This window comes from Anolis carolinensis, chromosome 2 (assembly GCF_035594765.1).
Source record: "Anolis carolinensis isolate JA03-04 chromosome 2, rAnoCar3.1.pri, whole genome shotgun sequence".
Classification (NCBI taxonomy): Eukaryota; Metazoa; Chordata; class Lepidosauria; order Squamata; family Dactyloidae; genus Anolis; species Anolis carolinensis.
Genome location: NC_085842.1, coordinates 17,101,646 through 17,129,426, shown reverse-complemented (window position 1 = coordinate 17,129,426; position 27,781 = coordinate 17,101,646). Strand labels below are relative to the sequence as shown.

The window sequence follows — 27,781 nt, the reverse complement described above, 5'->3', positions numbered from 1 at the left end:
TGGAGGTTGAATACACACATCTGTAATAGATTTTCTATTATTTATATGTTATAGATAGGAAAAGAAATCTTTACAGTAACCAATATGCATGAATGGATAGAAAACAATTATGCTTTATTACATATTTTGTAAAAGAAAACCCAGTCGCACATACATAGAATTACATGAAACACATGGCTGTCAGTCATTAATCAAACCTATTCCTACACTTCCCATCAAACTTTTCGATTACATGTACCCTGAATATACATGATGATATTTTAAGTAACCAGAATGCATGAATGGATAAAAAAATGGAAAAATCTTTCCTTTAGCTCTCAAAATATTATCACTTATGTTTAATGAGATATTATATCAAAGAAAATTGATCAGGTTATTATTTTCCCCCAAAGCCACAGCTTTTAAACTCAGTATTTCAATCACAAAGATTCATGCGCCCTGTGATTTAAAACAAGGGAACTTTCCTTTAACCCGACTAATGACGTGCTTGTGATTGAAGCTCTTTCCACACACTGAGCATTTAAATGGGATTTACTCCTGTGTGAGTTGCCTGATGACGAACAAGGTATGATTTCTGACTGAAGCTCTTGTCACACTCCAAGCATTTAAATGGCTTCTCTCCTGTGTGAGTTGCCTGATGACGAATAAGGTTACTCTTTTGACTGAAGCTCTTTTTACACTGCAAGCATTGAAATGGCTTTACTCCTGTGTGAGTTCCCTGATGAGTAATAAGGTTTCTCTTATGACTGAAGCTTTTTTCACACTGCAAGCATTTAAATGGCTTTTCTCCTGTGTGAGTTGCCTGATGACTAATAAGGCTTCTCCTTTCACTGAAGTTCTTTTCACACTGCAAGCATTTAAATGGTTTATCTCCTGTATGAGTTGCCTGATGACGAATAAGGGCATGCTTGTGATTGAAGCTCTTTTCACACTGCAAGCACTGAAATGGCTTTACTGCTGTGTGAGTTGCCTGATGACTAATAAGGCTTCTCCTTTCACTGAAGCACTTTTCACACTGCAAGCATTGAAATGGCTTTACTCCTGTGTGAGTTGCCTGATGACTAATAAGGCTTCTCCTTTCACTGAAGCTCTTTTGACACTGCAAGCACTGAAATGGTTTTACTCCTGTGTGAGTTGCCTGATGACTAATAAGGCTTCTCCTTTCACTGAAGCTCTTTTGACAGTGCAAGCATTTAAATGGCTTTACTCCTGTGTGAGTTTTCTGATGACAAATAAGGTTTCTCTTTTGACTGAAGCACTTTTCACACTGTAAGCATTTAAATGGCATTACTCCTGTGTGAGTTGCCTGATGACTAATAAGGTTTCTCTTTCGAGTGAAGCTCTTTTCACACTGCAAACATTTAAAAGGCTTTACTCCTGTGTGAGTTGTTTGATGACCAATAAGAACATACTTGTGACTGAAGCTCTTTTCACACTGCAAGCATTTAAATGGCTTTACTCCTCTGTGAGTTTCCTGATGACGAATAAGTTTTGTCTTTTCATGGAAGCTCTTTTCACACTGTAAGCAATTAAATGGCTTTACTCCCTTGTGAGCTGCCTGATGACTAATAAGGCTTCCCTTTTGCCTAAAGCTCTTTTCACATTGCAAGCATTTAAATGGCTTTACTCCTGTGTGAGTTGCCTGATGATGAATAAGGACATGGTTGTGACTGAAGCTCTTTTCACACTGCAAACATTTAAATGGCTTTACTCCTGTGTGAGTTGCCTGATGACGAATAAGGTGGTGCTTGTAACTGAAGCTCTTTTCACACTGCAAGCATTTAAATGGCTTTTTTCCTGTGTGGTTTCTTTGATGGATAACAAGGTGTGTCTTCAGATGGAAGTTCTTTCCACACTCCAAGCATTGAAATGGTTTATCCCTTGTGTGAGTTTCTTGAGAAAAAGTGAGTGCTTCCTTCCTATTTAAATTCATTCCATCTTCCAAATATTTAAATGGTGTCTCTTCTATTGACATGGCTTGAGAACAAGGGAAGGGTGACCATGTGTTGAAAAGAAAAGGTTATATTAAAGTTAAAAAGTATACGAATAACAAAAGTGCAATTAGTTGAGACATCCCTTTCCCACAATACTGGTTGTTAAAGAAAAAAATATCTCTTTTGTTTTTACTCTAAATATTACACCACGATATAAGTCTCAAAGTAAATTATATTGCAACCAGGGATGTGGAAATAGAGCTGTTTTCTTTAGCCTTGATTTCTCTGGCGCCCCTGTACTTTTGGCACAAGAAAGGAAAAAACCCTGGATCTGCCTGATGCCACAAAGGTAGGTGAACTTAACCTCATGGCATCAGGCAGCAGAATATACATCAGTATTTTATTTATTTATTTATTACAATATTTATATCCCGCCCTTCTCACCCAACAGGGTACTCAGGGCGGCTTACAATAAAACACATATATAAAAATTGTACAATACACTATAAAACAGTTAAAAATTATTAACTTACATCGGACATTCATAAAACACATTCTAAAATACAGACAGGCGTGTTCAAGTTTAAAGGACTGGGTCTGTTGATTGAGTTCCAGTGTAAATAATAATAATTAGCGCTGCTAATTGTTATTCGAAAGCCTGGCCCCACAACCAAGTTTTCAAATTAGAATCCAGAATAAACTTGCCATTTTTAAAATGACTGAATGAAGACGAACAAAACTTGAGTTTTACATTCTGTCTGTTTTGTCACTCCTTATATTATTGATTAAATGTTATTTCTCCCATTTCAACCCCTGAGTCATTTTTTAAGCACCCCCTACTGTTGATTTGCTTAACTTCTGAATTAGGACAGGCATGAGGTAACCCCTATTTTATATGATCAGTGTGGACTGGTATTTATTGTATTACTTTTTGTGTATGAAGAAATCAATATACAGTAGAGTCTCACTTATCCAAGCCTCGCTTATCCAAGCTTCTGGATTATCCAAGGCATTTTTGTAGTCAATGTTTTCAATATATCATGATGTTTTGGTGCTAAATTCGTAAATACAGTAATTACAACATAACATTACTGCGTATTGAACTACTTTTTCTGTCCAATTTGTTGTATAAAATGTTTTGGTGCTTAATTTGTAAAATCATAACTTAATTTGATGTTTAATAGGCTTTTCCTTAATCCCTCCTTATTATCCAAGATATTCGCTTATCCAAGCTTCTGCCGGCCCGTTTAGCTTGGATAGGTGAGACTCTACTGTATACATAAATCAAAATTTGTATGTATAGACTGCAAAGGCTCCTAAATGGCATGATAGAACTGGATCAAACTTGGTACATAAACCCTTCATGGACCAATTTAAAATACTGGCTACGTTTTGTTTAAAAAAGCCACTCCTCTTGGGGATTTGGCCCCAAAGACTAAAACAGGTGTATACATAGAGGGAGAAAGTGGTGCATGTATGTTGATTCTCTTCTCTTCCATGCTTGGCGTGCTCAACCCCACTCTCTCCTGGAGGCTACACACAGCATGAGCGGGAATGAACCTGACTAACTGAATTCTCACTAGAGAATTGATGGGGCCAAACAAAGAACATCCTAGTTTGGACATAAACATGGGATATTGCACATCACTGGAAAAGATAATAATGTTCTGTAAAGTGGAAAGCAGTAGGAAAAGAGAAAGGCTGAATTAGAGTGGTTTGAGCCACTCAAGGAAACCTGTTTATGCAACAGACTGCTTTGGTAACCTTGGTTACCTACAGAGGGACACAGACAGATGTGGAGAATGTGTCCCTATTGACTCCAATAAACATTTCAGCCTTCTTAATGGCATCAACGATGGTATCCTTCATTTGTAGATGGGAATTGGAGACATTTTACAGTGGCTCTGTTCCTTCCGGGAGAGGCAAACCCAGAAAGTGCTGATGGGGGATTCCTGTTCAATCCCTTGCTCATTGCCTGTGAGATCCCCCAAGTATCTGTTTTGTCCCCTATACAATTAACACATATACGGGAGAGCTCATTCAGAGTTTTGGAGGTGGTGCCATCTATAGGCAGATGACACCAAGCTCTACTCCTCCTTTCCAACTAAACTAATGTCTCTCACCAGTAATGGGCTGGAGGGGGCAAACTGAAACTTAATCCAGAACAGACAGAGCTGCTACAGGTCGGTCAAAAGGCAGATAAGGAAATAGGGATTCAGCCTGCGATGGATGGGGTTACATTACCACTGAAGACACAGTTCCGCAGTTTGGGGGATGCTCCTTGGACTTGGCATGGAATCTGGAGTCCCAGGTTTCATGCATGGCCAGGAGTACCTTGCACATTGCACATTTTTGCACCTACTGCAGCTGTTCCTTTAGAGGCCAAGTCTGCCCCTGGTGTTACATGTCTGTTGTTTCCCATATGGATTATTATAATACACTCTACCAGGGGGAGCCTTTGAAGACTTTTAAAACCTTTGGCCGGTCCAAAGAACTGCATTCAGACTGTTAACTAGGGCTGGTTACAGAGAGAATAAAAGTCATTATTGGGCTTTATACTGGGATACATTTGTACCAAGTTCAGAAATTCCAGTTGTTTCAAAATACGGCAGCCTCTTAGATAACAGGAACATCCAGGAGTAAACATATTACAATTATCCTAATGCCATTCCACTGGCTGCCAATTAGTTTCCGGGCAAAGTACAAAGTGTTGGCTTTGGGTACAGTTTTGGGTTGACGTTACCTATAGGAATGCCTTCTCCTGTACAATCAGCACCAAACATATAGGCCTCTGGGGGGGGGGGTGTCTGCTCCAGCCTGCCAGAACTCGACTAGCAACCGCCATCCAGAGGGCCTTTTCATCGGCCACCCCAAGACTGTGGAATTACCTGCCAGTAGAGCTCCAACAGCTAGATCAGCAATTCGAATTTAAGACACAAGTGAAGACCTAGCTCTTCCAGGAGGCCTACCCAGACAGTTCTAACAATGAATTTTAAACTTCAACTCTATGTCTAACTTTTTTTTGTATTTTATTTAAATATGTGTTATGATTATGTTTTAGCAATGTTGTAACCCACCTCAAGCTGTGAGGAGAGGCCGGTAAGAAATAAAATAGTAATTATTATTATTATTATTATTATTATTATTATTATTATTATTACTACTACTACTACTACTATTTACAGCCACAGGTTCACTGGCTGCTAATTTTTTTCCCCAGACACAATTCAAATTTTTGGTTATGACCTATAAAGACCTAAATGGCTCAGGTCCAGCCTGTTTGATTGATTCTATCTCCTTATACAAACCTACCTCTTACTCTCACAAACATCACAAGCATGGTTGGTGGATGGAAAATAACCATTGCCTAGAATTCATGTAATGTGGCAACTCCACCCAAGTGCCAATTGTCTTCTTGGGCTGGCCCCTATATGGATATGGAATGAACTTGTTTTTTATGGCCTCAGAGGAAGAGATCTGGAATACTAGATAATTCCTAGAACTTGCAAACTGATTTGGTTAACGACAAGCAAAAAAGAGCTTTACCCAGAGATGACACAATCCTTAAATTCTCTTCCATGATTTGTTGGTGCAAGGCTTTTTGGCTTGGATCCAAGAGGGCCCACTCCTCCTCTGAGAAAGCCACAGACACATCTTCAAATATCACCTGAAGACAAAAAAAAGTTATCTGCAAGGAGAAAATGCCAACTAAGTCTTTGAATCAATCATTCATACAAAACATCTTGGGTTGAAGGAATGTAGAAGAAAGAGGTTCATTTAGAGGCAGGACAATAGTCAAGGGACAAGGAGACTCGCCTTCCCCTCCCCTCCCCTCCAGGGATCCTGCTGCCTACCTGATCTGGTCCCGTAGAATCTTTTCTTAGAAAAGAATCATGAAAGGTTGTGCCCCATGTTTCACTGCCTGTGAAAGAGAGGAAAGACATCAGGGAGGGTGAGATTGGTCTCTTTTCCAGGCTGCCCCACAGTTCCTTCCCTCGGAAGCCTGTCACTCTCCCCTTGCCCCGTGACGTTCTTTGAAACTCCCTCTTTGGATTTGGGTCTTTAATGTGGACTATTTTGTTTAAGGGGGTATTATGACGTAATCCCAGGAAATGCAGTGGGTTGGCTGTATTAGTTGGCTAATGTAGCCAAGAGCACATTCACCACCATAAACAACCAGAGTGAAGCAAAGGAATCAAGTAACTTTGAAAGTGGCACAAATAAGTATTGTAGGGAAATGTCTCCTGTCAGCAACATTCTTAAGCTCCCAGGCTCCCCCTTTTCCCCAATTCACACAGCTCAGACAATTCAGGTCTAATCAAGAGGAGTTGAGAAAGCAAGAAGGACCACCACCATCCCTTACCGGCTATGATATATTCTCCTTCTCCAATATGGACGAGCCAAATGTGCGAAAGGGACTGCTCCACCTGACTGGTCTCATTTGCAAAAGAGTCCTGCACCTGAACAAGCAGCACAGATCACAAAGAAAAAGAAAGATTAGAAAAGGAGGGAGAGCTGTCTTTCTGTTCCAGACTGCTTGGATTATGGTTGGGACACAAGACTTCTTTATTCTGTAGAAGAATCCATCCTTCCGTGATATTGGTGTGGGAATTCTGCCTTCCTTTGGGCAATGCACTCTGTTTCAGGACTCAATCTGAAGGGAAAGGGCTACTGCTGAGATGAAGGAAGTATTTTACGTAATCCTGGGGTTGTAATTTGGGGCTGCCCTAGAGGGACTGAATAACCTAAGTCTCTATAATCTATGCTTTCAGTGCCTGTTGAGTTATTTCTACCTGTGAATAACATACAGTTTCTAGGGAAAGAATATTTGGAGGTGGTTCAGCAGTTGTTTCCTCTGAAATACACACCAGTGGAATTCTCAATACATTCCTTTTAATCTTCAAAGTTTACCATCCTATAACTTCAAATCACTACCCCTGGTTACAACCACCCTGGGGAATGGAGGTGACTGCCCCCTCTTCTCCGTGGGAGCCCTTGGGAATGCAAAGGGGCCAGTCATGGCACTCTAAGTCTATTTCCAGGGTGAACACACTTGGGTCCCCCTTTCCCAATGCTTCTCTGAATTCTTTCAAACTTCTTTGAATTATTTTTAAAGTTAGCTACCCAAACCCGGATGTGATTATCCTGGCCTCAGGAATTTAGAAAAGTTTTACATTATCCTTCAAAACAATTATTCTTGTTTCCTTGAAACAACAAGATGAATCTCCCCCCCCCCCCCCTTACCTGTGGCTTCTCCCTCTTCCTCTCCTCTTCCTGACTCAGGAGGAATCCTTCAGCCAAAGCCACAGCCTGGGAACTGGTCTCTGCCCCACATTCCCTCACCCAGCGCTCCATCTCCGCAGGAAGGACGGCCAGGAACTGCTCCAGGAGCACCAGGTCCAGCATCTCAGCCTTTGAGTGTTGCTCTGGCTTCAGCCACAGGCGGCAGAGAGAGTGGAGGCGACTGCAAACCTTGCGTGGCCCCAAGGCCTCCTCATAGAGGAAATGTCGGAAGTGCTGGCCCTGAAGGTCTGAATGGAAGTGATTGTTCTCCTGGTCTTTCCTCCAAGGGTCCTCCCAGAATTGTCTGTTGTTCTCTTTCTCAGCAGCAGAAGGAAATACTTCCAACTGGGCAGCAGCTGGCTCTTGACCTTCCATCTTTGCTCTGCGCTTCTAGGCTGCCTCAAACTGGATGAAGATGTGTCCACCTCTTCTCTCAAATGATATTCAAAGTGGGAGGACTGGGAGAACTGGTGGGTCCTGCAAACAAAAGAAGATGAATGAGCTCATGGGATTAGTGCTTTTTTTTTCCGTGTCAGGAGCAACTTGAGTCGCTTCTGGAGTGAGAGAATTGGCTGTCCGCAAGGACGTTGCCCAGGGGACGCCCGGATGTTTTTTGATGTTTTTACCATCCTTGTGGGAGGCCTCTCTCATGTCAGTGCATGGAGCTGGAGCTGAGAGAGGGAGCTCATCCGCGCTCTCCCCAGGTGGGATTCGAACCTGGCAGCCTTCAGGTCAGCAACCCAACCTTCAAGTCAGTCCACTACGCCATCTGGGGGCTCCATTGGGATTAGTGCTAAGGAAGGGTAACATTTTGCCATGGATGTTGAATTGCTGGCTGGATCTGGAGAGAAAGGACTTGGGGAGGGGGATCCTCTCCTTCCCAAAGACTCAAACCGTCACTCCATGGCTTGGTCCTTCCTTGGCTCCTTCTGTCTCCTCCTTGGTGAATCCCTCCCCATCCTTTCCCAGGCAGGTCCTCTGGGGCAGGTGGTGGGTCTCTGCTGCCTCTCCCACCCACTTCTGGCCCCACAGATCCCACGGAAGGCCTTCCGCTGCCTGAGGCCGAGGGGCTGCTCTTCCCGACCCCCGCAGTGAAGGCTGAGAAGGAGGAAGCAGGGAGGGAGGAAGAAGAGGGTTGTTGTATGTTTTCCGGACTGTATGGCCATGTTCCAGAAGTATTCTCTCCTGACGTTTCGCCCACATCTATGGCAGGCATCCTCAGAGGTTGTGAGGTATGGGGAAACTAAGCAAGGAAGGTTTATATCTATCTGTGGAAAGTCCAGGGTGAGAGAAGAACTCTTGTCAGTTGGAGGCCAGTGTGAATGTTGTAGTTAATCACTTAAATTAGCATTGAATAGCTTCATCTCCTGGCTTCTTGCTGCCTGGGGGCATCCTTTGTTCAGAGTCGTTAGCTGCCCCTGGTTGATTCATGTCTGGAACTCCTCTGTTTTCAGAGAGTTGTGCACAAAGAATCTGCGAACCTCACCTCCTCCGAGGTGATCTAAACCACCTCAACTGGGTTCTACAGGCCAATGGATACTCAACCATGGACATCAGAAGAGATGTGAGGCCAAAAACAAACCATGGGAGTCAAGACAAAGATCCACCCAGAAGAAGAGTCTCTCTCATGGCGTCCCCTCCCCCTCCTGCCTTCAGGAGGCCCCACTGCTCTCCCTCCCTCTCTCTCTCTCTCTCCCAAGAGATTCTGCTGCCTGAGGCCTAGCTTTTTCCTCATGAGAGAGACCGGGGAGTTGAGCTGAGGCTGAGAAGGCAGCGCCCTCCCCTGAAGGCGGAGGAGAGAAGGGCGGGCAGGCGACCCCGGCCCAGCACCGCACTCACGGGCGCGTAGGAAGGAAGGAAGGGAAGAAGGGTCCATTTTTACCTCAGAGGAGCCCGAGGGGAGGGGCGGCGCTCCCTCTGTCGCCACGGCAACGCCAGGGAAACCAGGAAGAAGACCTCCCCTCCCTCCTCCCCTCGCGAACCTCCAGGGCCTCTCTAGGAACAGCCGCGCCTGGCACTAGCCGGGCTTCCGCTGTGGGAAGCACTTCCTTCTTCCGCTCTAGGAATGCCTCTCGGTCGTTTTAACCCATAAGAGGAAGGCATTGGAAGGAGTCAAGTCAAAGCCCTGCATCACTCCTCTCTCTCTCTGTTTCTCTCTCTAATAAACGTATCCATGTATGTATGTTTGGATGCATTTTCCAAAGTGGCTCCAGCCACCATCTGTGGCAGGCATCCTCAGAGGTTGTGAGGTTTGTTGGAAACTAGGCAAGTGGGGTTTATCTATCTGTGGAATTTTTCTTATTCGTGTCAGGAGCGACTTGAATTGTGTCTGGAAAAAAATTAGCAGCCAGTGGAACCGTGGCTATAAATAATAATAATAATAATAATAATAATAATAATAATAATAATAATAATAATAATAATAATGTAGGGACCATAAGCCAAAAAATAGTAGATTATTGCCTATATAGCTTTGCTTTTGCATATATCATATAGCTGTTATATAGACAATATAAGCACTTTGTATGAACCAAAGTAGTATGTGCAACACAGGGCCTGTGTCCCTCCCTTCCTGTGAGCTGGTGCCTTTCTCCAGGAAGTTCCAGAGAGAGAAGAAAGCTCAGAGTAAACAAGTGAGGTCATTGATATCACTTGTGCCAAAGTAGGTGTGAAAGGTGGGAAAGAGTCTCAGCCATTGGTCAGTTCTAGGTAAGGCCGATATATAAAATTCTTTGTTTACTACCTTTGCGACAGCCATTTGGATGGTATGGACCCACAAAATGTGGGTACCTACGGCTGTTTTGCCTTATCATCAGCTATGATAATAAAAGTCTTGTTTTATTGCTCTCCTGGAATTCTCTCCTTTACTCCCCCTCTGGGCTAGTCACCTACAATAATAATTAGTACTATTATTTTATTTCTTACCCGCCTCTCCTCACAGCTTGAGGTGGGTTACATCGCTAAAACACATAATCTAAACACATACTCATTTAAAATCACTCTGTAAAATACACATATTTAAATATATTGAAATACAGAAAAAACACGTGGAGTTGAAGTTTAAAATCCATCATTGGAACTGTCTGGGTAGGCCTCCTGGAAGAGATAGGTCTTCACTTGTGTCTTAAATTCGAACAGTTGATCTAGCTGTTGGAGCTCTAATGGCAAGTCGTTCCACAGCCTTGGGGTGGCCGATTTTTTTTTCATGTCAGGAGCAACCCGAGTCGCTTCTGGAGTGAGAGAATTGGCCGTCTGCAAGAACGTTGCAGATGCCCGGATGTTTAGATGTTTTGGGCTCGGGCTGTGGCGCAGGCTGGAGAGCAGCTGTAATGAATCACTGCAATGAATCACTCTGACCAGGAGGTCATGAGTTCGAGGCCCGCTCAGAGCCTATGTTTGTCCTGTCTTTGTTCTATGTTGGAAGGCATTGAATGTTTGCCTATATGTGTAATGTGATCCACCCTGAGTCCCCTTTGGGGTGAAAAGGGCAGAATATAAATGCTGTAAATAAATAAATAAATAAATAAATAAATAAATAAATAAATAAATAAATGTTTTTGCCATCCTTGTAGGAGGCTTCTCTCATGTCCCCGCATGGAGCTGGAGCTGATAGAGGGGGCGCTCTCCCCGGGTTGGATTCGAACCTGGCAGCCTTCAGGTCAGCAATCCAACCTTCAAATCACAAGGCTTTAACCCACTATGCCACCGGGGAATGATGTCCTGAGTGGGAGAAAGAACTCTTGCCTGTTTGAGGCAGGCGTGACTGCCAGGGAAGATCATGAGGGACCTCAATGTAGCCATTTGAGGGCTATAACTTCTTTCACAGAAATGGAACAAAGAGGAGAGGAGAGGGAGTAGCTTTATATGTCAAAAGCAGTTATATTGCAGAAGAAATGCAAGACTTACATTGTTGTAAGCCGCCCTGAGTCCCTTCGGGTGAAAAGGGCAGGATATAAATGCTGGAAATAAATAAATAAATAAATAATCTGGGAACCCAGCTTGAAAGCATCTGGATAAGAATCTAGAGAACCGGGACTCAAAAAGATCTCATCGTGGGTGTCTACTACAGACCTCCGAGTCAGGATGAAGGACTTGATGAAGCCTTCTGTCAACAGCTGACCAAACAGGCACAAAGAAGAGATATAGTAGTCATGGGGGATTTCAACTATCCCGATATCTGCTGGAAAACAAACTCGGCCAAGAGGTCAAAGTCCAACCAATTCCTCACTTGCCTTGCAGACAATTTTATGGTCCAGAAGGTAGAAGAGGCAACAAGGGGATCGGCTACTCTTGATCTCATCTTAACAAACGTGGAAGACCTGATCAATGCAGTCGATCCGTAGGGGCAAGTGACCATGTGCTCCTGCAGTTTGCCATACAAAGGAAGGCTGAAACTAAGACAACCTCATAACCTCTGAGGATGCCTGCCATAGATGTGGATGAAACATCAGGAGAGAATACTTCTGGAACATGACCATACAGCCCGGAAAACACACAACCACAACTTCCACCACACTCCGAGGCAGAGAGTTCCACTATTGAGCAGCTCATAGGGTCAGGAAGTTCTTCATAATGTTTAAGTGAAATTTCCTTTCCTGTTATTTGAACTCATTACTCCGAATCTCCAGGGCAGCAGAAAACAAGCCTGCTCCCTTTCCCTTATGACACCTTTTCACATGTTTATACATGGTGATAATATCTGTTCTCAACCTTCCCTTCTGCAGGCTAACCATACTAAGCTCTTTAAGCCGCTCCTCATAGGGATTCATGGTCTCCAGATCTTTGATCGTTTTAGTCTCCCTTCTCTGGACACCTTCCTGCTTAATATATTTGTTTAATTGTGGTGCCCAGAATTGCACAATATTCTAGGTGAGGTCTTACCATAAAGGTAAAGGTACAGGTTTTCCTCTGATATTAAGTCCAGCCGTGTCTGACTTTGGGGGTTCATGCTCATTTCCATTTCTAAGCCAAAGAGCCGGTGTTGTCCGTAGATGCCTCCAAGGTCATGTGGCCAGAAGCTAGGGCTAATAGCTGGAGCTCACCCCGCTCCCCAGATTTGAACTGCTGACCTTTTGGTCAGGAAATTCAACAGCTCAGTGGTTTAACCGAGGGCTCCGATCTTACCATAGGCGTCATTTTTCCCTTGATCTAGATACTATACTTGGTTTGATAAAGCCCAAAGTACCATTGGGTTTTTTAGCTTCTGCATCCCATTGTTGGGTCATGTTTAACTAGTTGTCCACTGAGATTTTTTTCACATGCACTGTTGTTGAGTCAATTCTCACCCATCCTGTATCTTTCAATTTTATTTTTTCTGCCTAAGTATAGTGTCTTACATTTATCTTTGCTGAAATTCATTTTGTTGTTTAGGCCCAACTCTCTAATCTGTTAAGGTTGTTTTCAGTTCTGATTCTGTCTTGTGTAGTAATTAGCTTTCCCTCCTAATTTGGTGTCATCTGCAAACTTGAAAGTCATGCCCTCTAAACCTTCATCCAAGACATGAATAAAGATGTTGAACAAAATTGGACCCAGGACCGAACCCTGCTTATGGCACTCCACTAGACACTTATTTCCAGGATTAAGAGGAACAATTTGTGAACACCCTCTGGATCCCCTTTTCCCTTCTTGAAGATAGGAACATTTGCCCTCCTCCAGTCTGCTGGGACCTCTCATTCTCCAAGAATCCTCAAAAATTATTTCTAGTGGTTCTGAAACGACTCCTGCTAGTTCCTTCAATACTCTGGGGTGTAGTTCGTCTGCCCCTGGAGATTTGAATTTGCCTAGAGTAGCTAGGTAAACTACTTCCTTACATAGTTTGGGTTGCATGACCCCTTTTGCCTTGTCCGCCCCATATCGTCTCCTCTGCATTCTGCTTTCCACCCGCTTCTTTTTTCAACAGGCCACAGATGTTGGGGTGGAGCGGTAGTTTAGAACCAAATGACTCACTGAGATAAATCTATGCCAATCTAAGGCCCTGCTCTGGGTTGAATAATTTCAAGTCATTTCCGTATCATGCTAATCCCATCACAGGATTTTTATGGCAATATTTGTTCAGAGGGATTTGCCATGGCTGTCTTCCGAGGCTGAGAGTGTGCGGCTCATCCATGGTCCAACCAGTGGGTTTTGATGGCCAGCCAGAACCTTGGTCTGCAGAGTCATAGTTATGCACTCAAATCCACCGCACAACACTGGCTTCATTCTACACAGAAGGAAATCTCCGGAACCCATTTTGAATACGTAATTGGATTTATTGTTACTTATCCGCTGCTAGGCATTTGGAATTTCGCTTTGATTATATATCAAATATGTTTGAATAGTTTTAAGTGTGAATCTTTTAATGCTGTTTATATTTAATTCTGTTTTAATATTTGTATATTTATTTTGAATGGTGTGCTAACTCCATCCCAATTTTCTCTTTCTTTCTATCTGTCTTTCTAGACCACACATACCCTATTCTAACAAACACAGTATACATCCTAAGACAGGATCTGTGAATATTCCACCTGAAAGCACCTCATCCTTCCTCAACAGCCTTTCAAATTAATACCAACCACCATTAAATAATAAGGTTGTTTGAAAAGCAAGTAAATTGAGTCATGCCGAGAATGATGAAAAGTAATAGAAAACAGAGGACAGGTACCAATAATTCACAAAAGCTTAGTTGAACTGATCCTATATTTTAGGACAGTCTTTCCCAATACGACCATTTCTAGACATGTTACATTACCAATGTCTCTTGCAAAATCTTAATAGATTATTTTCTAGTCAGTCTGGAGAAAAGACCAATACTAAGTGGGAATAACCTTCCCTGTTTGAATGGATTAAAATTGCCTAATTAATTTTCAGCCAGGACATTCCAAGATCACAACCAATCAGATGACCTAAAGGAAATCATCATTCAGATTCTTTCCTTTAGACCAGGGGTCCCCAAACTTTTTAAGCAGAGGGCCAGTCCACAATCCTTCAGACTGTTGAGGGGCCGAATTATCATTTGAAAAAAAATACAAACAAATTCCTATGCATACTGCACATGTCTTATTTGTAGTGCAACAACAACAACAATGAAAGAATACAATATTTAAAAATGAAAACAATTTTAACCACCATAAACCTATTAGGATTTCAATGGAAAGTGTGGGCCTGCTACTGGCCAATGAGATAGCTAAGTTAATTAGGATTGTTGTTGTTGTTGTTGTTGTGTGCCTTCAAGTCATGTCAGACTTTGGCCAAGCCTAAGTCTAAAATTAATTATTTATTTACTGCATTTATTTACTACATTTATATCCCACCCTTCTCACCCCGAAGGGGACTCAGAGCAGCTGTATGTACATACAATATATTATATTATTAGCATAACACAATATTAGCATTATATATTACTATATTGAACTATACCACTATACTATTATATAATATGTAATATATACCATATAATTAATATTATTATATGGTATTACTATTAGTATTATATTGTATAAGATTATTATCAATATTATATGTATATACAATATATTATATTATTAAAACTGATATAAAAATACTATAAAACTGAGGACAGGGGCCAGGTAAATGACCTTGGAGGGCCGCATCCGGCCCCCGGGCCTTAGTTTGGGAACCCCTGCTTTAGACCTTTGTAAATAGACTCAGTGCAAAATCATTCCATTAATATCATCACATACAGAAAGAGACTCAGAATTCTAAACAAGCCTTTTCTTCAGGTTAAACTAGATTTTTACCTACATATTTTAAGAAACACCGTATGTCTTTGGACATTTAATACACACAAACACACATACACATCTTTGATTAATTATTTTTTATATGTTATTGATAGGACAAGAAAGATTCACAGAAACTAGTAAGCATGAATAAATAGAAAACTATTTCTCAGTGATTCTTTCTTAGTTATTTCATACAAGAAAATTCAATCCCACATACATATAACTACATGAAATCCATTCCCTCACTTTGAATCAAAAATCTCATTTAAATGTATTTTTAATCCTGAATATACATGACAGGAATATATTTGCATTAACCAGAATACATGAATGGATGAAAAATCCAGAAATATCTTTCCTTTAGCTCTCAAAATATTATCAGTTATGCTTAATGGGATATTTCATCGAAGAAAATTGGTCAGATTATTATTTTCACCAAAAGCCATGGCTTTTTAACTTATTGTTTCTGTAACAAAGATCCATGCCCCCTCTGATGTAAAACAAAGGAACTTCACTTTAGCCCATTTCTTCCATATGGGTTAACAATTTAAAAAGAAGACTTGTGTTTCAACTGCAGATCTATCCACTCTAGTTTTCCTTTGCTGCGAGTTGCTTGATGACCAACAAGGTACGATGTCCAACTGAAGACTGCTCTTTTGACTGAAGCTCTTTCAATACTATGCATTTGTATGTCTTCGCTCCTGTGTGAGTTTTCTGATGACGAATAAGGTTTCTCTTTTCACTGAAGCTCTTTTCACACTGCAAGCATTTAAATGGCTTCTCTCCTGTGTGAGTTTTCTGATGACTAATAAGGTTTCCCTTTTGACTGAAGCTCTTTTCACACTGCAAGCATTTAAATGGCTTCTCTCCTGTGTGAGTTTTCTGATGACTAATAAGGTATCTCTTTTGACTGAATTTCTTTTCACACTGCAAGCATTTAAATGGCGTCTCTCCTGTGTGAGTTGCCTGATGACTAATAAAGTTTCTCTTTAGACTGAAGGTCATTTCACACTGCAAGCATTGAAATGGCTTCTCTACTGTGTGAATTGCCTGATGACGAGTAAGGTGTTGCTTTTGACTGAAGCTTTTTTCACACTGCAAGCATTGAAATGGCTTCTCTCCTGTGTGAGTTGCCTGATGACGTACAAGGCTGCTCTTTTCACTGAAGCTCTTTTCACACTGCAAGCATTGAAATGGCTTCTCTCCTGTGTGAGTTGCCTGATGACGAATAAGGTCTTTCTTTTGATTGAAGCCCTTTTTACACTGCAAGCATTGAAACGGCTTCTCTCCTGTGTGAATTGTCTGATGAGTAATAAGATTTCTCTTATGACAGAAGCTTTTTTCACACTGCAAGCATTGAAATGGCTTCTCCCCTGTGTGAGTTGCCCGGTGACGAACAAGGATGTTTATACATGGACTTTCTCCTGTGTGAATTGTGTTGAAAAGCAAAGCTTATATTAAGGTTTAGAAATATACAAATTACAAAATCATTTAGTCGAGACAGTCTTTTCCCACAGCTCTTTCCAACTCTGGCAATAGCCTCAAAGTAAATCATAACTCAACCAGGGCTGGGGAAAATAGAGCTGTTTCCTTAGCCCTATTTTCTCTGGAATGCCCTGTACTTCTGGCACAGGAAAGGTAAAAACCCTTGATCTGCCTGATGCCACAAAGGTAGGTGAACCTAACCTCATGGCATCAGGTAGCAGAACAAACATCCAAATTCAGATTGGAAGCCAGAATAAAGTTGCCATTTTAAAAAGGATTGACTGAAGCTGCACAGATTTGGTGTTTGATGTTCTCTCTGCTTTGTTACTCCTTATTTTCACTCCCTGAAGTGTCTAGTTAACAATTTGGGCCACTAACAAAAATCTTTTGGATTTGGCTTTATTACTCAGATCTTGACAGCTCAAAAAAAGAAAAAATAGCTAATGGCAATTTTAACTAACACCCGCCTTTCCTTCCAATCTCACTCCACGCCTCCAACGTTCTTATCAGTTTTTCCCCATGAGAAAAGTTAGTCCATTCAGCTGCTCTCAGATCGTTCCACTGACACGCCTGGCTGACTCCGAGCTCTCATGGAAAGGCTTTATGGTGACTTCCTGAACAACAGAAATCAGCTCCTAACACTTACATTATTAAATGCTATTTCTCCCATTTTAACCCCTGAATCTTTTTTGTAAAAAGCACCCCCTACTTTTTATATTGTTAGTTTCACAAGCCTGAATTTGAATATATTCTAAGTTTTTGTCTATGAAAAAAATCAATTTATACATAATTCAAGGTGTGCATGTATGGACTGCAAAGGCTCAAATTGATCAAAATTGGTACATAAACCCTTCATGGACCAAGATAAATATGGGCTCCAGTTTTTTAGCAAGGCCACTCTTGGGGCTTTGACCGCAAAGACAAAAATATGTCTCTTCAATGCCTGGCACGTTCAGCCCTGCTCTCTCCTGGAGGCTGCACACAGCATGAACTGGAGGGAACCTGATTTAATGAATTCTTCTAGAGAGTTGAAGGGGTCAAACTGAGGCCATCCTACTTTGGACATAAACGTGAGATCCTGCACCTCAATCAAAAAGATAATAAAGTTCTACAAAGTGGAAGGCAGTAGAAAATGAGAAAGGTGGAGTTACAGTGGTTTGAGCCACTCAAGGTAACCTGCCTATGCAACAGACTGCTTTGGTAACCTTGGTTGAAGGCCTACAGATGGACCCAGACAGATGTGGAAAAGGTGTCCCCATTGATTCCACTGAACATTTCTGCAGTTTTAATACATAAAGGATCAGACCCAGAAGATATTATTATTATTATTATTATTATTATTATTATTATTATTATTATTATTATTATTACACAGCAAACAAGATAGATATGGTGGATTTCATATCACAAAATCATAAGTCGAACACTTCCCAAGTGTCTAGGACTGTGTGATGTATTTTCGGATGATGCGTGCAGATCCCAGTAGGGTGGCCTTTTGCAGTTGGCAGATCGTAATTTTGTCAATGTCTATGGTTTCCGAATGCTGGCTGAGATCTTTTGGCACGGCACCCAGTGTGCCCATCACCACCGGGACCACCTGCACTGGTTTCTGCCAGAGTCTCTGAAGTTCAATCTTGAGGTCCTGATAGCGGCTGAGTTTTTCCTGTTGTTTTTCGTCAATGCAACTGTCACCTGGGATGGCAACATCAATGATCCAAACCTTTTTTTCCCCACAACTGTGATGTCTGGTGTTTTGTGTTCCAGAACTTTGTCAGTCTGGATTCGGAAGTCCCACAGTATCTTTGCATGTTCATTTTCCAATACTTTTGCAGGTTTGTGATCCCACCAGTTCTTTGCTGCTGGAAGGTGGTACTTGAGGTATAAGTTCCAATGAATCATTTGGGCCACATAGTTGTGCCTCTGTTTGTAGTCTGTCTGTGCGATTTTCTTACAGCAGCTGAGGATATGGTCAATGGTTTCGTCAGCTTTCTTGCACAGTCTGCATTTTGGGTCATCAGCTGATTTTTCGATCTTGGCCTTAATTGCATTTGTTCTGATGGCTTGCTCCTGGGCTGCAAAGATCAGGCCTTCTGTCTCCTTCTTCAGGGTCCCATTCGTGAGCCAGAGCCAGGTCTTCTCCTTATCAGCTTTTCCTTCAATTTTGTCAAGGAACTTTCCATGCAATGTTTTGTTGTGCCAGCTGTCAGCTCTAGTTTGTAGTGCGGTTTTCTTGTACTGGTGTTTTGTCTGCTGTGCTTTGAGGAGTTTCTGATTTTTGACTTCAATCAAAGCAGGTTCTTCACTTTGCTTTACATATTCTGCCAGGGCATGTTCTTCTTCTTTGACTGCTTATTAATAATAATAATAATAATAACTTTATTTTTATACCCCGCCTCTATCTCCCCAAAGGGGACTCAGGGCGGCTTACATGGGGCCAAGCCCAAATAAAAACAATAGCAATATAAAACACAACAATAGACAAAAGACATGCACAATTATAAAAATTTAAACATTAGCCAATAAAAACAAATGACAAGAACTAATAAAAACATGTATTAAAACAGAGAGGTTGTAAAAGTAGAGTGGGTAAGGTGCACCATATAAATATTGTAAACACGAGGTGACTGATAAAGTAATGCAAATTAAACATTATCAACCTATATCGTTATTAAATACCGATTATAACCTCAATGATGGTATCCTTCCTTTGCAGATGGGAAATGGAGACATTTTATAGTGGCTCTGTTCCTTCCTGGAGAGGCAAACCCAGAAAGTGATGATGGATTTGCCTGTTCTATCCCTTGCCCACTGCCTGTGGATCCCCCGAGCATCTGTTTTGTGCCCTATGCAATTAACACATATACTGGAGAGCTCATTCGCTTCCGGCAGGCCTACTTAAGACAGTTCTAATGATGAATTTTAAACTTCAACTCTACACTAAGTTTTGTGTATTTGAATACGCATCTTATGTTTAAATATGTGTATTTTATAGAATGTTTTTTAAATTATTTTGTGTTTTGATTATGTGTTTTAACAATGCTGTATCCCACCTCGAGCTGTGAGGAGAGGTGGCTAAGTAATAGAATTACTATTATTATTTGCTGCCATGGCTCCACTGGCTGCCCATCTGTTTCCAGACATAATTCAAATTGCTGGTTATGACCTATAAAGACCTAAATGGCTCAGGTCCAGGCTACTTCACTCATTGTATCTCATTGTCCAAACCTACCTGGGTGCTAGAAACCTCAAGAGAAGCCCTTGTCTCACTTCCAACACAATCACAAGCATGGTTGGTGGATGGAAAACTATCACTGCCTAGAATTCATCTAATGTGGCAACTCCACCCAAGTGCCAATTGTTTTCTTGGCTGGCCCCTATATGGATTTGGAATGAGCTTACTTTCTATGGCTTCAGAGGAAGATATGAAACACTGGATAATTTTTAGAACTTGTAAACAGATTTGGTTAACTGCAAGCATAATGGAGCCTTACCCAGAGATGACACAATCCCCAAATTCTCCTCCATGATTTGCTGGTGCAAGGCTTTTTGGCTCGGATCCAAGAGTGCCCACTCTTCCTCTGAGAAATCCACAGAAACATCTTCAAAAGTCACCTGAAGGGAAAAAAGGTTATCTGCAAGGAGAAAATGCCAACTAAGTCAGAAAAAACAAGCCATTTGTGATTAACGTCTTTGATTATGTCATTCATTGAAAACATCTTGCACTGAAGGAATGTAGAAAAGAGAGGTTCATTTAGAGGCAGGGCAATAGTCAAGGGACAAAGAACCCGGCTCCCCCTCCCCTCCCGGGATCCTGCTACCTACCTGATCTGGTCCCACATAATCTCTTCTTAGGAAAGAATCATGAAAAGTTGTGCTACTATCACTTGGCCATGTTTCACTGCCTGTGAAAGAGAGGAAAGACATCAGGGAGGGTGAGATTGGCTGCCCCACAGTTCCTTCCCTCAGAAGCCAGCCACTCTCCCCTTGACCCATGACGCTTTTTTAAACTCCATCCTTGGTCCCAGGTCTCTAATGTGGACTATTCTGTTTTCCAGAGGGATTTCAATCTAATCCCAGTAAACATAGAGGGATGACTCTATTCGTTTCTGTATTTGTGCCAATGTAGCCAAGAACACATTCACCACCATAAACATCCAGAGAGAAGCAAAGGAATGAAGTAACTTTGAAAGTGGCACAAATAAGTATTGTAGGGAAATGTCTCTTGTCAACAGCATTCTTAAGCTCCCAGGCTCCCCAATTTTTTCCAATTTACAAAGCTCAGACATTTCAGGTCTACTCAAGGGGAGGTAAGCAAGAAGGATCAGTGCCCATCCCTTACCAACTGTCACATAGGCTCCATTTCCAGTCTGGGCAATGCACATGGTGTCTGAAGGAGACTCCTTCACCTGACTGGTCTCATCTGTAAAAGGGTCCTGCACCTGAACAAGCATCACAGATCACAAAGAAAAAGAAAGATTAGAAAAGGAGGTAGGGCTCTCTTTCTGCAACCTGTGCCAGACCACTTGGGTTATGGTTGGGACCAAGACTGGTTTTCTTCATTCTTTCTCCTTGATTTCATTCTTTCTCCTGTGCTTTCAGGTCCCTGTTATCTCTGTTGAACTTCAACCCCACACTGCTCAAGTCTGCAGTCCTCAATGAGGAATAATTAGTTAGCTTTAAAATAGGCTGAAGGAATCCCCCCCCCCCTCCCGACTCCTGAATGACAATTGGAAAGTATCTATTTGTTCTCTTCTCTATCTTTCTGCTCTGATTCTGATTGGTTCTGTAGAATGGATACTTTACAGGTCCATGCCTTTATTTATGACTTCTGCTTTTTTCCATCTCAGTGAGTGTGTATTGAGACATCTCTCTGCTGGTGTGTCAGGAGAGATGTAGTGCTTGGAGATTTTTCCCTCTCTTTTAAACCCTAGAAGAGATGGAGTTCAGAGTAGCTCAGACCCAGTTTGTTACTACTGTATTAAGAAATGTAATTATTTTTGTAAATAAATCTTTTGTAATTTTAAAGATTGAACTCTGACATCTTTGCCTCTTAAGCTCTAAATTCTTTTACAACCACAACACTTCTTGCTCTGCTTGCTGTGAGCTGAATGCTCAATTATAAGTATCCTGTTTATATTATTGGATGCTCTTCTGTATTTTTGGGTACTTTTCCCTAACAATCTCTACCTGTGAATAACATAACAGTTTCTTAGGGAAAGAATATTCAGAAGTGGGTCAGCCAGTTGCTTCCTCTGAAATACACACCATTGAATTGACCGGTGCCTAGCAACTGTGATGGACTGGATGAGGACTAATAAATTGAATCTTCAAAGTTTACCATCCTATAACTTCAGATCATTATACCTGGTTATAAAGGTAGTTGTAAGACCAATCTTAAAGAAACGTTCCCTGAACCACAGCGATCCTTAACAGCTATCAGCCTATTTCCAATCTCCCCTTTCTGGGCAAGGTTCTGGCTCCAGGGATTCTTGGGTGAAACCAATTATCTTGACCCTTCACAGTATGGTTTTAAGCGTGGTTACGGAACGGAGACAGCTTTTGTCACCTTGGTGGATGAGCTCCACAGAGAGCTAGAGAGGGGGAGTGTGTCCCTGTTGGATCTCCTTGATCTCTCAGTGGCTTTTGATGCCATCGTCCATGGTATCCTTCTGGACTGGCTCTCTGGGATGGGACATGGGGACATTGCACTGGAGTGGTTCGGCTCATACCTGGAGTACCGGACCCAAATGGTAATGCTGGGGGATACCAGCTTGGACCCCTGGCCATTGGCTTGTGGGGTAGCGCAAGGTTCTATTTTATGCCATATGCTTTTCAATATCTACATGAAACCACTGGCTGAGGTCATCCGGAGTTTTGGAGTTCAGTGTCATCTGTATGCAGATGACATACCACTCTATGACTCTTTTCCGCCTCAGTCCAAGAAAGCTCCCCGAGTCCTGGACCGGTGCCTGGCAACTGTGACAGACTGAATGAGGACTAATAAACTGAAGCTAAATCCAGAAAAGACCAAGGTCCTCCTGGTCAATTGTGAGGCTGATCAGGGTATAGGGTGGCAACCTATGCTCGACAGGGTAACACTCTCCTTGAAGAGATAGATCTGCAGCTTGGAAGTCCTCGTGGACTCAGTGTTGATGCTTGAAGCTTCTAGTGGCCACTGTGCTAACTCTGAAGACGGCTCGGAAGATTCAATTAATACAAAGGTCTGCGGCCAGGCTGCTGAATGGGGCGAGTTATAGAGAACAAACCACCCCCCTTTTGAAGCAGCTTCATTGATTCCCTATTTGCTTCCGGGCTGAATTCAAAGTGTAGGTTATTACCTATAATGCCCTAAACTGCTAGTGTCCTGCCTATTTACATGACCACATCTTTATAAACCTGTTCTAAGATCGGCAGGGGAGGCCTTGCTCCCAATCCCACCCCCATCACAAGCGAGGTGGGGATGAGGGACAGGGCCTTTTCAATAGTGGCTCCCCGACTCTGGAAGACCCTCCTCGGGGAGATCAGACAATCAGTCACCCTCATGACTTTTAAGAAGGACGTGAAGATCTGGTTATTCAAACAGGCCTTTGACAATAATTCGATAATTCCCGCTTAATGTGGATGAGGTCTTTGTTTTATGGAAATATTCTCACTCCAGTATTTTTGGATTTTATTTAATTTATTGGGAACACTTATGTTTTAACTAATGTTTTATATTGCTTATTATTAATCTGTCTATTTTGTTTTATTTGCTTTTTGTTTATATTTGCTCACATATTTTGCACATATTGTCCATTATATTTATATATGTTGTCAGCCGCTCCAAGTGCTTCCAGAGAGATGGGGCAGGATATAAATCAAGTATATATGCAAACATATATATACACACACACCACCCTGGGGAATGGAGAAGATGACTGCCCCTCCTTTGCGGGATGCAAAGGGGGCAGTCATGGCGCTCCAAGTCTTTTTTCCAGGGTGAACACACCTGGGTCCTCCTTTCCTAATGCTTCTCTGAACTCATTCCAACTTGTTTCTATTATTCTTAAAGTCAGCCACCTGAAAGTGAATGTGATAATCCCGGCCTGAAGGGTGTTCAGAAGAATTTTACATTATCCTTCAAAACAATTAATCTTGGTTCCTTGAAATTACAAGATGGATCTCCCTCTCTCCCTCCCCCCCCCCCCCCTCTCTCTCTCCCTTACCTGGGGCTTCTCCTGCTTCCTCTCCTCTTCCTGACTCAGGAGGAATCCTTCAGCCAAAGCCACGGCCTGGGAACTGGTCTCTGCCCCACATTCCCTCACCCAGCGCTCCATCTCCGCAGGAAGGACGGCCAGGAACTGCTCCAGGAGCACCAGGTCCAGCATCTCCGCCTTGGAGTGTCGCTCTGGCTTCAGCCACAGGCGGCAGAGAGAGTGGAGGCGGCTGCAAACCTCTCGGGGCCCCAAGGCCTCCTGATAGCGGAAATGCCGGAAGCGCTCGCCCTGAAGGTCTGGATGGAGCGGACTGCTCTCCCGGTCTTTCCTCCAAGAGTCCTCCCAGAATGCTCTATTGTTCTCTTCCTCAATAGTAAAAGAAAATACTTCTAACTGGGAGGCAGCTGGCTCTTGCCCTTCCATCTTGGTTCTCCGCTTCTAGGCTGCCTTCCGTCTGGATGAAGATACGTCCACGTCTTCTCTCAGATGACATTCAAAGTGAGAGGACTGGGAGAACTGGTGGGACCTGCCAACAAAAGAATATGAATGAGCTCAAGTGAATACTCTCAAGGTGGGATAACGTTTTGTCATGAATCTTGAATGAATGACTGGCTTCTTGATCTGGAGAGAAAAGATTCAGGAGGGATCCGCTCCTTTTTTAAAAAAAAATGTTTTAAATTAATTTATCAATCAAATTGTACAAGCACTCATTTTCCTCATTCTACAATATCTCAAACACATCACGTTGCATACAATCCAACAGCAAAAAAACAAAAACAAAAAAAAGAAGATCCCCAAGCATATTTCCCATTAGTCTTTTAACTTTTCCATTACAACTTCACTATACATCTCGCCACTACACACCCTTCATCTACCTATACATGTTTTATTATCAATATTATTATTATTAATTTATAATTCAAAATGTATAAGTATACATTCTTTCCTCATTTTACAGTATCCCAGATATATCCCATTTTATACAATACAACAATAAAGAAAAATCAAAATCAATACATCTTTATGTATATTTCTTATCAGTTTTAGACTTTTCCATTACAACTTTACTACATATCTCTCTACTACACCTTTTTATCTACTTAGGTAAAGGTAAAGGTTTTTCCCTGACGTTAAGTCCAGTTGTGACCGACTCTGGGGGTTGGTGCTCATCTCCATTTCTAAGCCGAAGAGCCGGCGTTGTCTGTAGTCACCTCCAAGGTCATGTGGCCGGCATGACTGCATGTGGCCGGAGCGGTACCTATTGATCTACTCACATTTGCATCTTTTCAAACTGCTAGGTTGGCAGGAGCTGGGGCTAACAACGGGCACTCACTCCGCTCCCGGGATTTGAACCTGGGACCTTTCGGTCTGCAAGTTCAACAGCTCAGCGCTTTAACACACGGCGCCACCACTAGGGCGCATATTTATACATATTTTATTTATTATTATTGATATTTTTATTATTGTTATACTTTTTCTCCCATCTTCCCTTCCCCTTATTTTGTGCCACCTTCACCAGGACCAACCAACTCATACGGTTTCACAAGTCCAAAATTTCATCGTCTCTGTTGCTGGCTTATACCCCTTTCGCTCCTTTTAAAGATCACAAAAGCATCACCCCGGATCCTCTCCATTGCTTGATCCTTCCTTTTTTGGGGGTGGGTGGGGGTGGGTAAACAGTTTATTAATGAAATGTTACATAACAAAACAGCAAATTATAGTCAGATAACAATCATTTTGAAATGTACATGCATATCTACATTAGTCAATCAGCCTGTTAATTCTAACACTGAGTACATATTATCTGTTACTCAAAACATATAGAATTGCTATTTCTACATGTTATCCACTATTTTCAATCTAGGTTTCTACTCATTTTTTAAAGAAATTAAATATAAGAGTTCACCCTAACATTCAAACAAAGACATACAACGTATTACACACAACAAACCCTGCACACACCCAAAACCCCTATCCCACATAAAATAAAACCCCTTCCCCACATCCGTGCACCCTCCACCATGACTTCCAACCCTGAAGCACTATGAAACCTTTAAGCCAATTTACCTATCCTTGTTAATAGTAACCCTAAATTCCTAATAGAACTCCTCTGTGTTACTGACTCCCTATTCAGATATGCTATGGCCAGCTTCCATGTTTCTAAAAAGTCCTCATTACTTTTGTTCTTCCTATTATTAGTAAGTTTGGCCATTAGCATATATTCTTTCTCTCCAATCCTTTATGGTTAAACCTTTTTCCCCTTTCCAGTCTTTGGCTATGGTCAATCTTGCTGCCGCAAAGCTATATTGGTATACTTCTTGGTCCTTTCGGTTATTGTTTGCTCTATGTAGACCTAATAGACACAATCCTGGGCTTTTTAAAATCTTATTATGTAGCAATTTATTAAGTAAAGACTTTCTGTATATATTTCAGATTTCAATATTAATGTCAAAAATACGTAGTATGATTTTACATAGGATCTGTGCTACATTAGAACAGTAAAGACAAATATCACTTAAGTAAAATAAACATTAAATATTAAATAACCAAAAAAATAAAATAAGGTGTAAACACTAAGCTAATCTGGGAATCTGCTATTGCAACACATCCAATGTTGCAATATTGGACCGGGCTGTGGCATAGGCTGGAAAGCAAGCCAGCTGCAACAAATCAACAACTAACTCTGACCAAGAGCTCATGAGTTCGAGGCCAGCCTGGTGCCTGTGTCTTGTCTCTGTCTCTGTTCTGTATCATGGCATTGAATGTTTGCCTTTATGTGTGCAATGTGATCCGCCCCGAGTCCCCTTCGGGGTGAGAAGGGCAGAATATAAATGCTGTAAATAAATAAATAAATAAATAAATAAATAAATAAATAAAGTGGTTTAAAACCAGTATTAAAAAAGGTTAGGACTAAGTACGTTCCAGTCTACTTGGAATACACGAAGCTCATTCCAGAAGCGTTTTTAAGAATCATAGAATAGAATAGTAGAGTTGGAAGAGACCGCATGGGTCATCCAGTCCAACCCCCTGCCAAGAAGCAGGAAATCGCATTTAAAGCACCCCCGACATATGGCCATCCAGCCTCTGCTTAAAAGCCTCCAAAGAAGGAGCCTCTACCACACTGGTCCAAGAGTCCAGAAGAGCCTTGACTCCCAGTGTGACCATCATCCCACTTTCTTTGCTAGTTAACTTGTACCCAGTATGCTTTATTATGCCAATTGTTTGCCTTAGATAGTTGAGCAAATAGTTTTCATGGTTGCCTCTCGCTAGCATCGGGGCGAAAACTGGGGGTTTGTGGGCGATTCTCTTTAATTACCTTGTCCCAAAATGCCTGCATGGCATGATCCATCCTGTGCACTCTCTCTCTCTGTCAGCTCCTTTGTGTATCCCTCCAAATTCCAACCAGGTTCTCTGGGAGCAGGGGGTGGGGAGCCTGTCCTTGCAGCCTTTCTCTGCCCTCCTTCAGGCCCCACAGACCCCACTCCCAGGCAGAGGAACAGGCAGATGAGGCTGAGAAGGCTGGAGGAGGAGGAGGAGGAGAAAGGTGGGAGGGCAGGGACCTCTTGGCTGGACTCAGGGTCCTCCAGAGCCCCTTCCTTCCTTCCTTCCTTCCTTCCTTCCTCCTCCTAAGAATCAAGGGGCCCCGATCCTGCCCTCCTTGCCACCTCCCAGCCTCTGCTGCCTGAGCCTGCCTGATGGAGGCCCTGCCCCCTCTGCCTGGAAACACAAGGAAGGAGCCCTGCCCCCTCCCTCCCTCGCTCCCAGGACAGAAGAGGGGAGAGACCCACCTGCAGCGCTTGCAGTCCAGAATGTCCCTCTGCTCCTCTCCCGAAGAGAAGGAGAAATCACAGCCAGATGAACCAGGCTGATGCTGCTTTGTCCCGTCCTCACATACAACCTCCGACGCTCTCTTTCACGGGGATAAATTCTCTCTTAAGGCAGAAACAGGCAGCATCCTTGGGAATACTCTGTCCTAAAAAGCACACAAGACAGTCATTATTTTCGTCATTTCATTAATTGCCATTTCATTATTGTCAAGGCAGGGCCCTTGTTTACCCAGGAAAGAGATGGCCAGACCGGCAGCAGGAAGGGCCTCCCACAGCCAAGCCCCGCCCCTTCCTCCCTTCCTTCGCCTACAACTCCCAGAATTCCCAGCCAGTTT

The 27,781-nt window shown here is 42.3% G+C and overlaps 2 protein-coding genes across 4 annotated transcripts in view; both read right to left on the bottom strand.

Annotated features, from left to right (window-relative positions):
- Positions 1-93: 93 nt before the first annotated feature.
- Positions 94-27,771, bottom strand: LOC100556725 (zinc finger and SCAN domain-containing protein 2). Of its 3 annotated transcripts, XM_062973264.1 has the most exons (7): positions 27,676-27,771; positions 27,408-27,592; positions 7,179-7,694; positions 6,298-6,394; positions 5,789-5,856; positions 5,481-5,601; positions 94-1,977 (listed from the first exon to the last, which is right to left on the bottom strand). In XM_062973264.1, the coding sequence occupies exons 3-7, from the start codon at positions 7,590-7,592 to the stop codon at positions 521-523; spliced, it is 2,157 nt and encodes a 718-aa protein (XP_062829334.1). In that variant the 5' UTR covers positions 7,593-7,694; positions 27,408-27,592; positions 27,676-27,771; the 3' UTR covers positions 94-520. The 3 variants fall into 3 exon arrangements, with proteins under 3 accessions (XP_062829334.1, XP_062829335.1, XP_062829336.1); XM_062973265.1 differs by lacking the exons at positions 27,408-27,592; positions 27,676-27,771 and adding an exon at positions 9,100-9,219; XM_062973266.1 differs by lacking the exons at positions 27,408-27,592; positions 27,676-27,771 and adding an exon at positions 7,844-9,077.
- Positions 15,019-27,781, bottom strand: part of LOC100556920 (zinc finger and SCAN domain-containing protein 2) — a 44,710-nt gene continuing 31,947 nt past the window's right edge. Inside the window, exons 7-11 of the mRNA XM_062969274.1 lie at positions 23,629-24,057; positions 20,763-20,862; positions 20,246-20,325; positions 19,915-20,035; positions 15,019-16,362 (exon numbers count right to left, since the gene is read on the bottom strand). Coding sequence (XP_062825344.1) covers positions 15,527-16,362; positions 19,915-20,035; positions 20,246-20,325; positions 20,763-20,862; positions 23,629-24,057 — 1,566 coding nt within the window. The 3' untranslated portion in view covers positions 15,019-15,526. The remainder of the gene's footprint in view (positions 16,363-19,914; positions 20,036-20,245; positions 20,326-20,762; positions 20,863-23,628; positions 24,058-27,781) is intronic.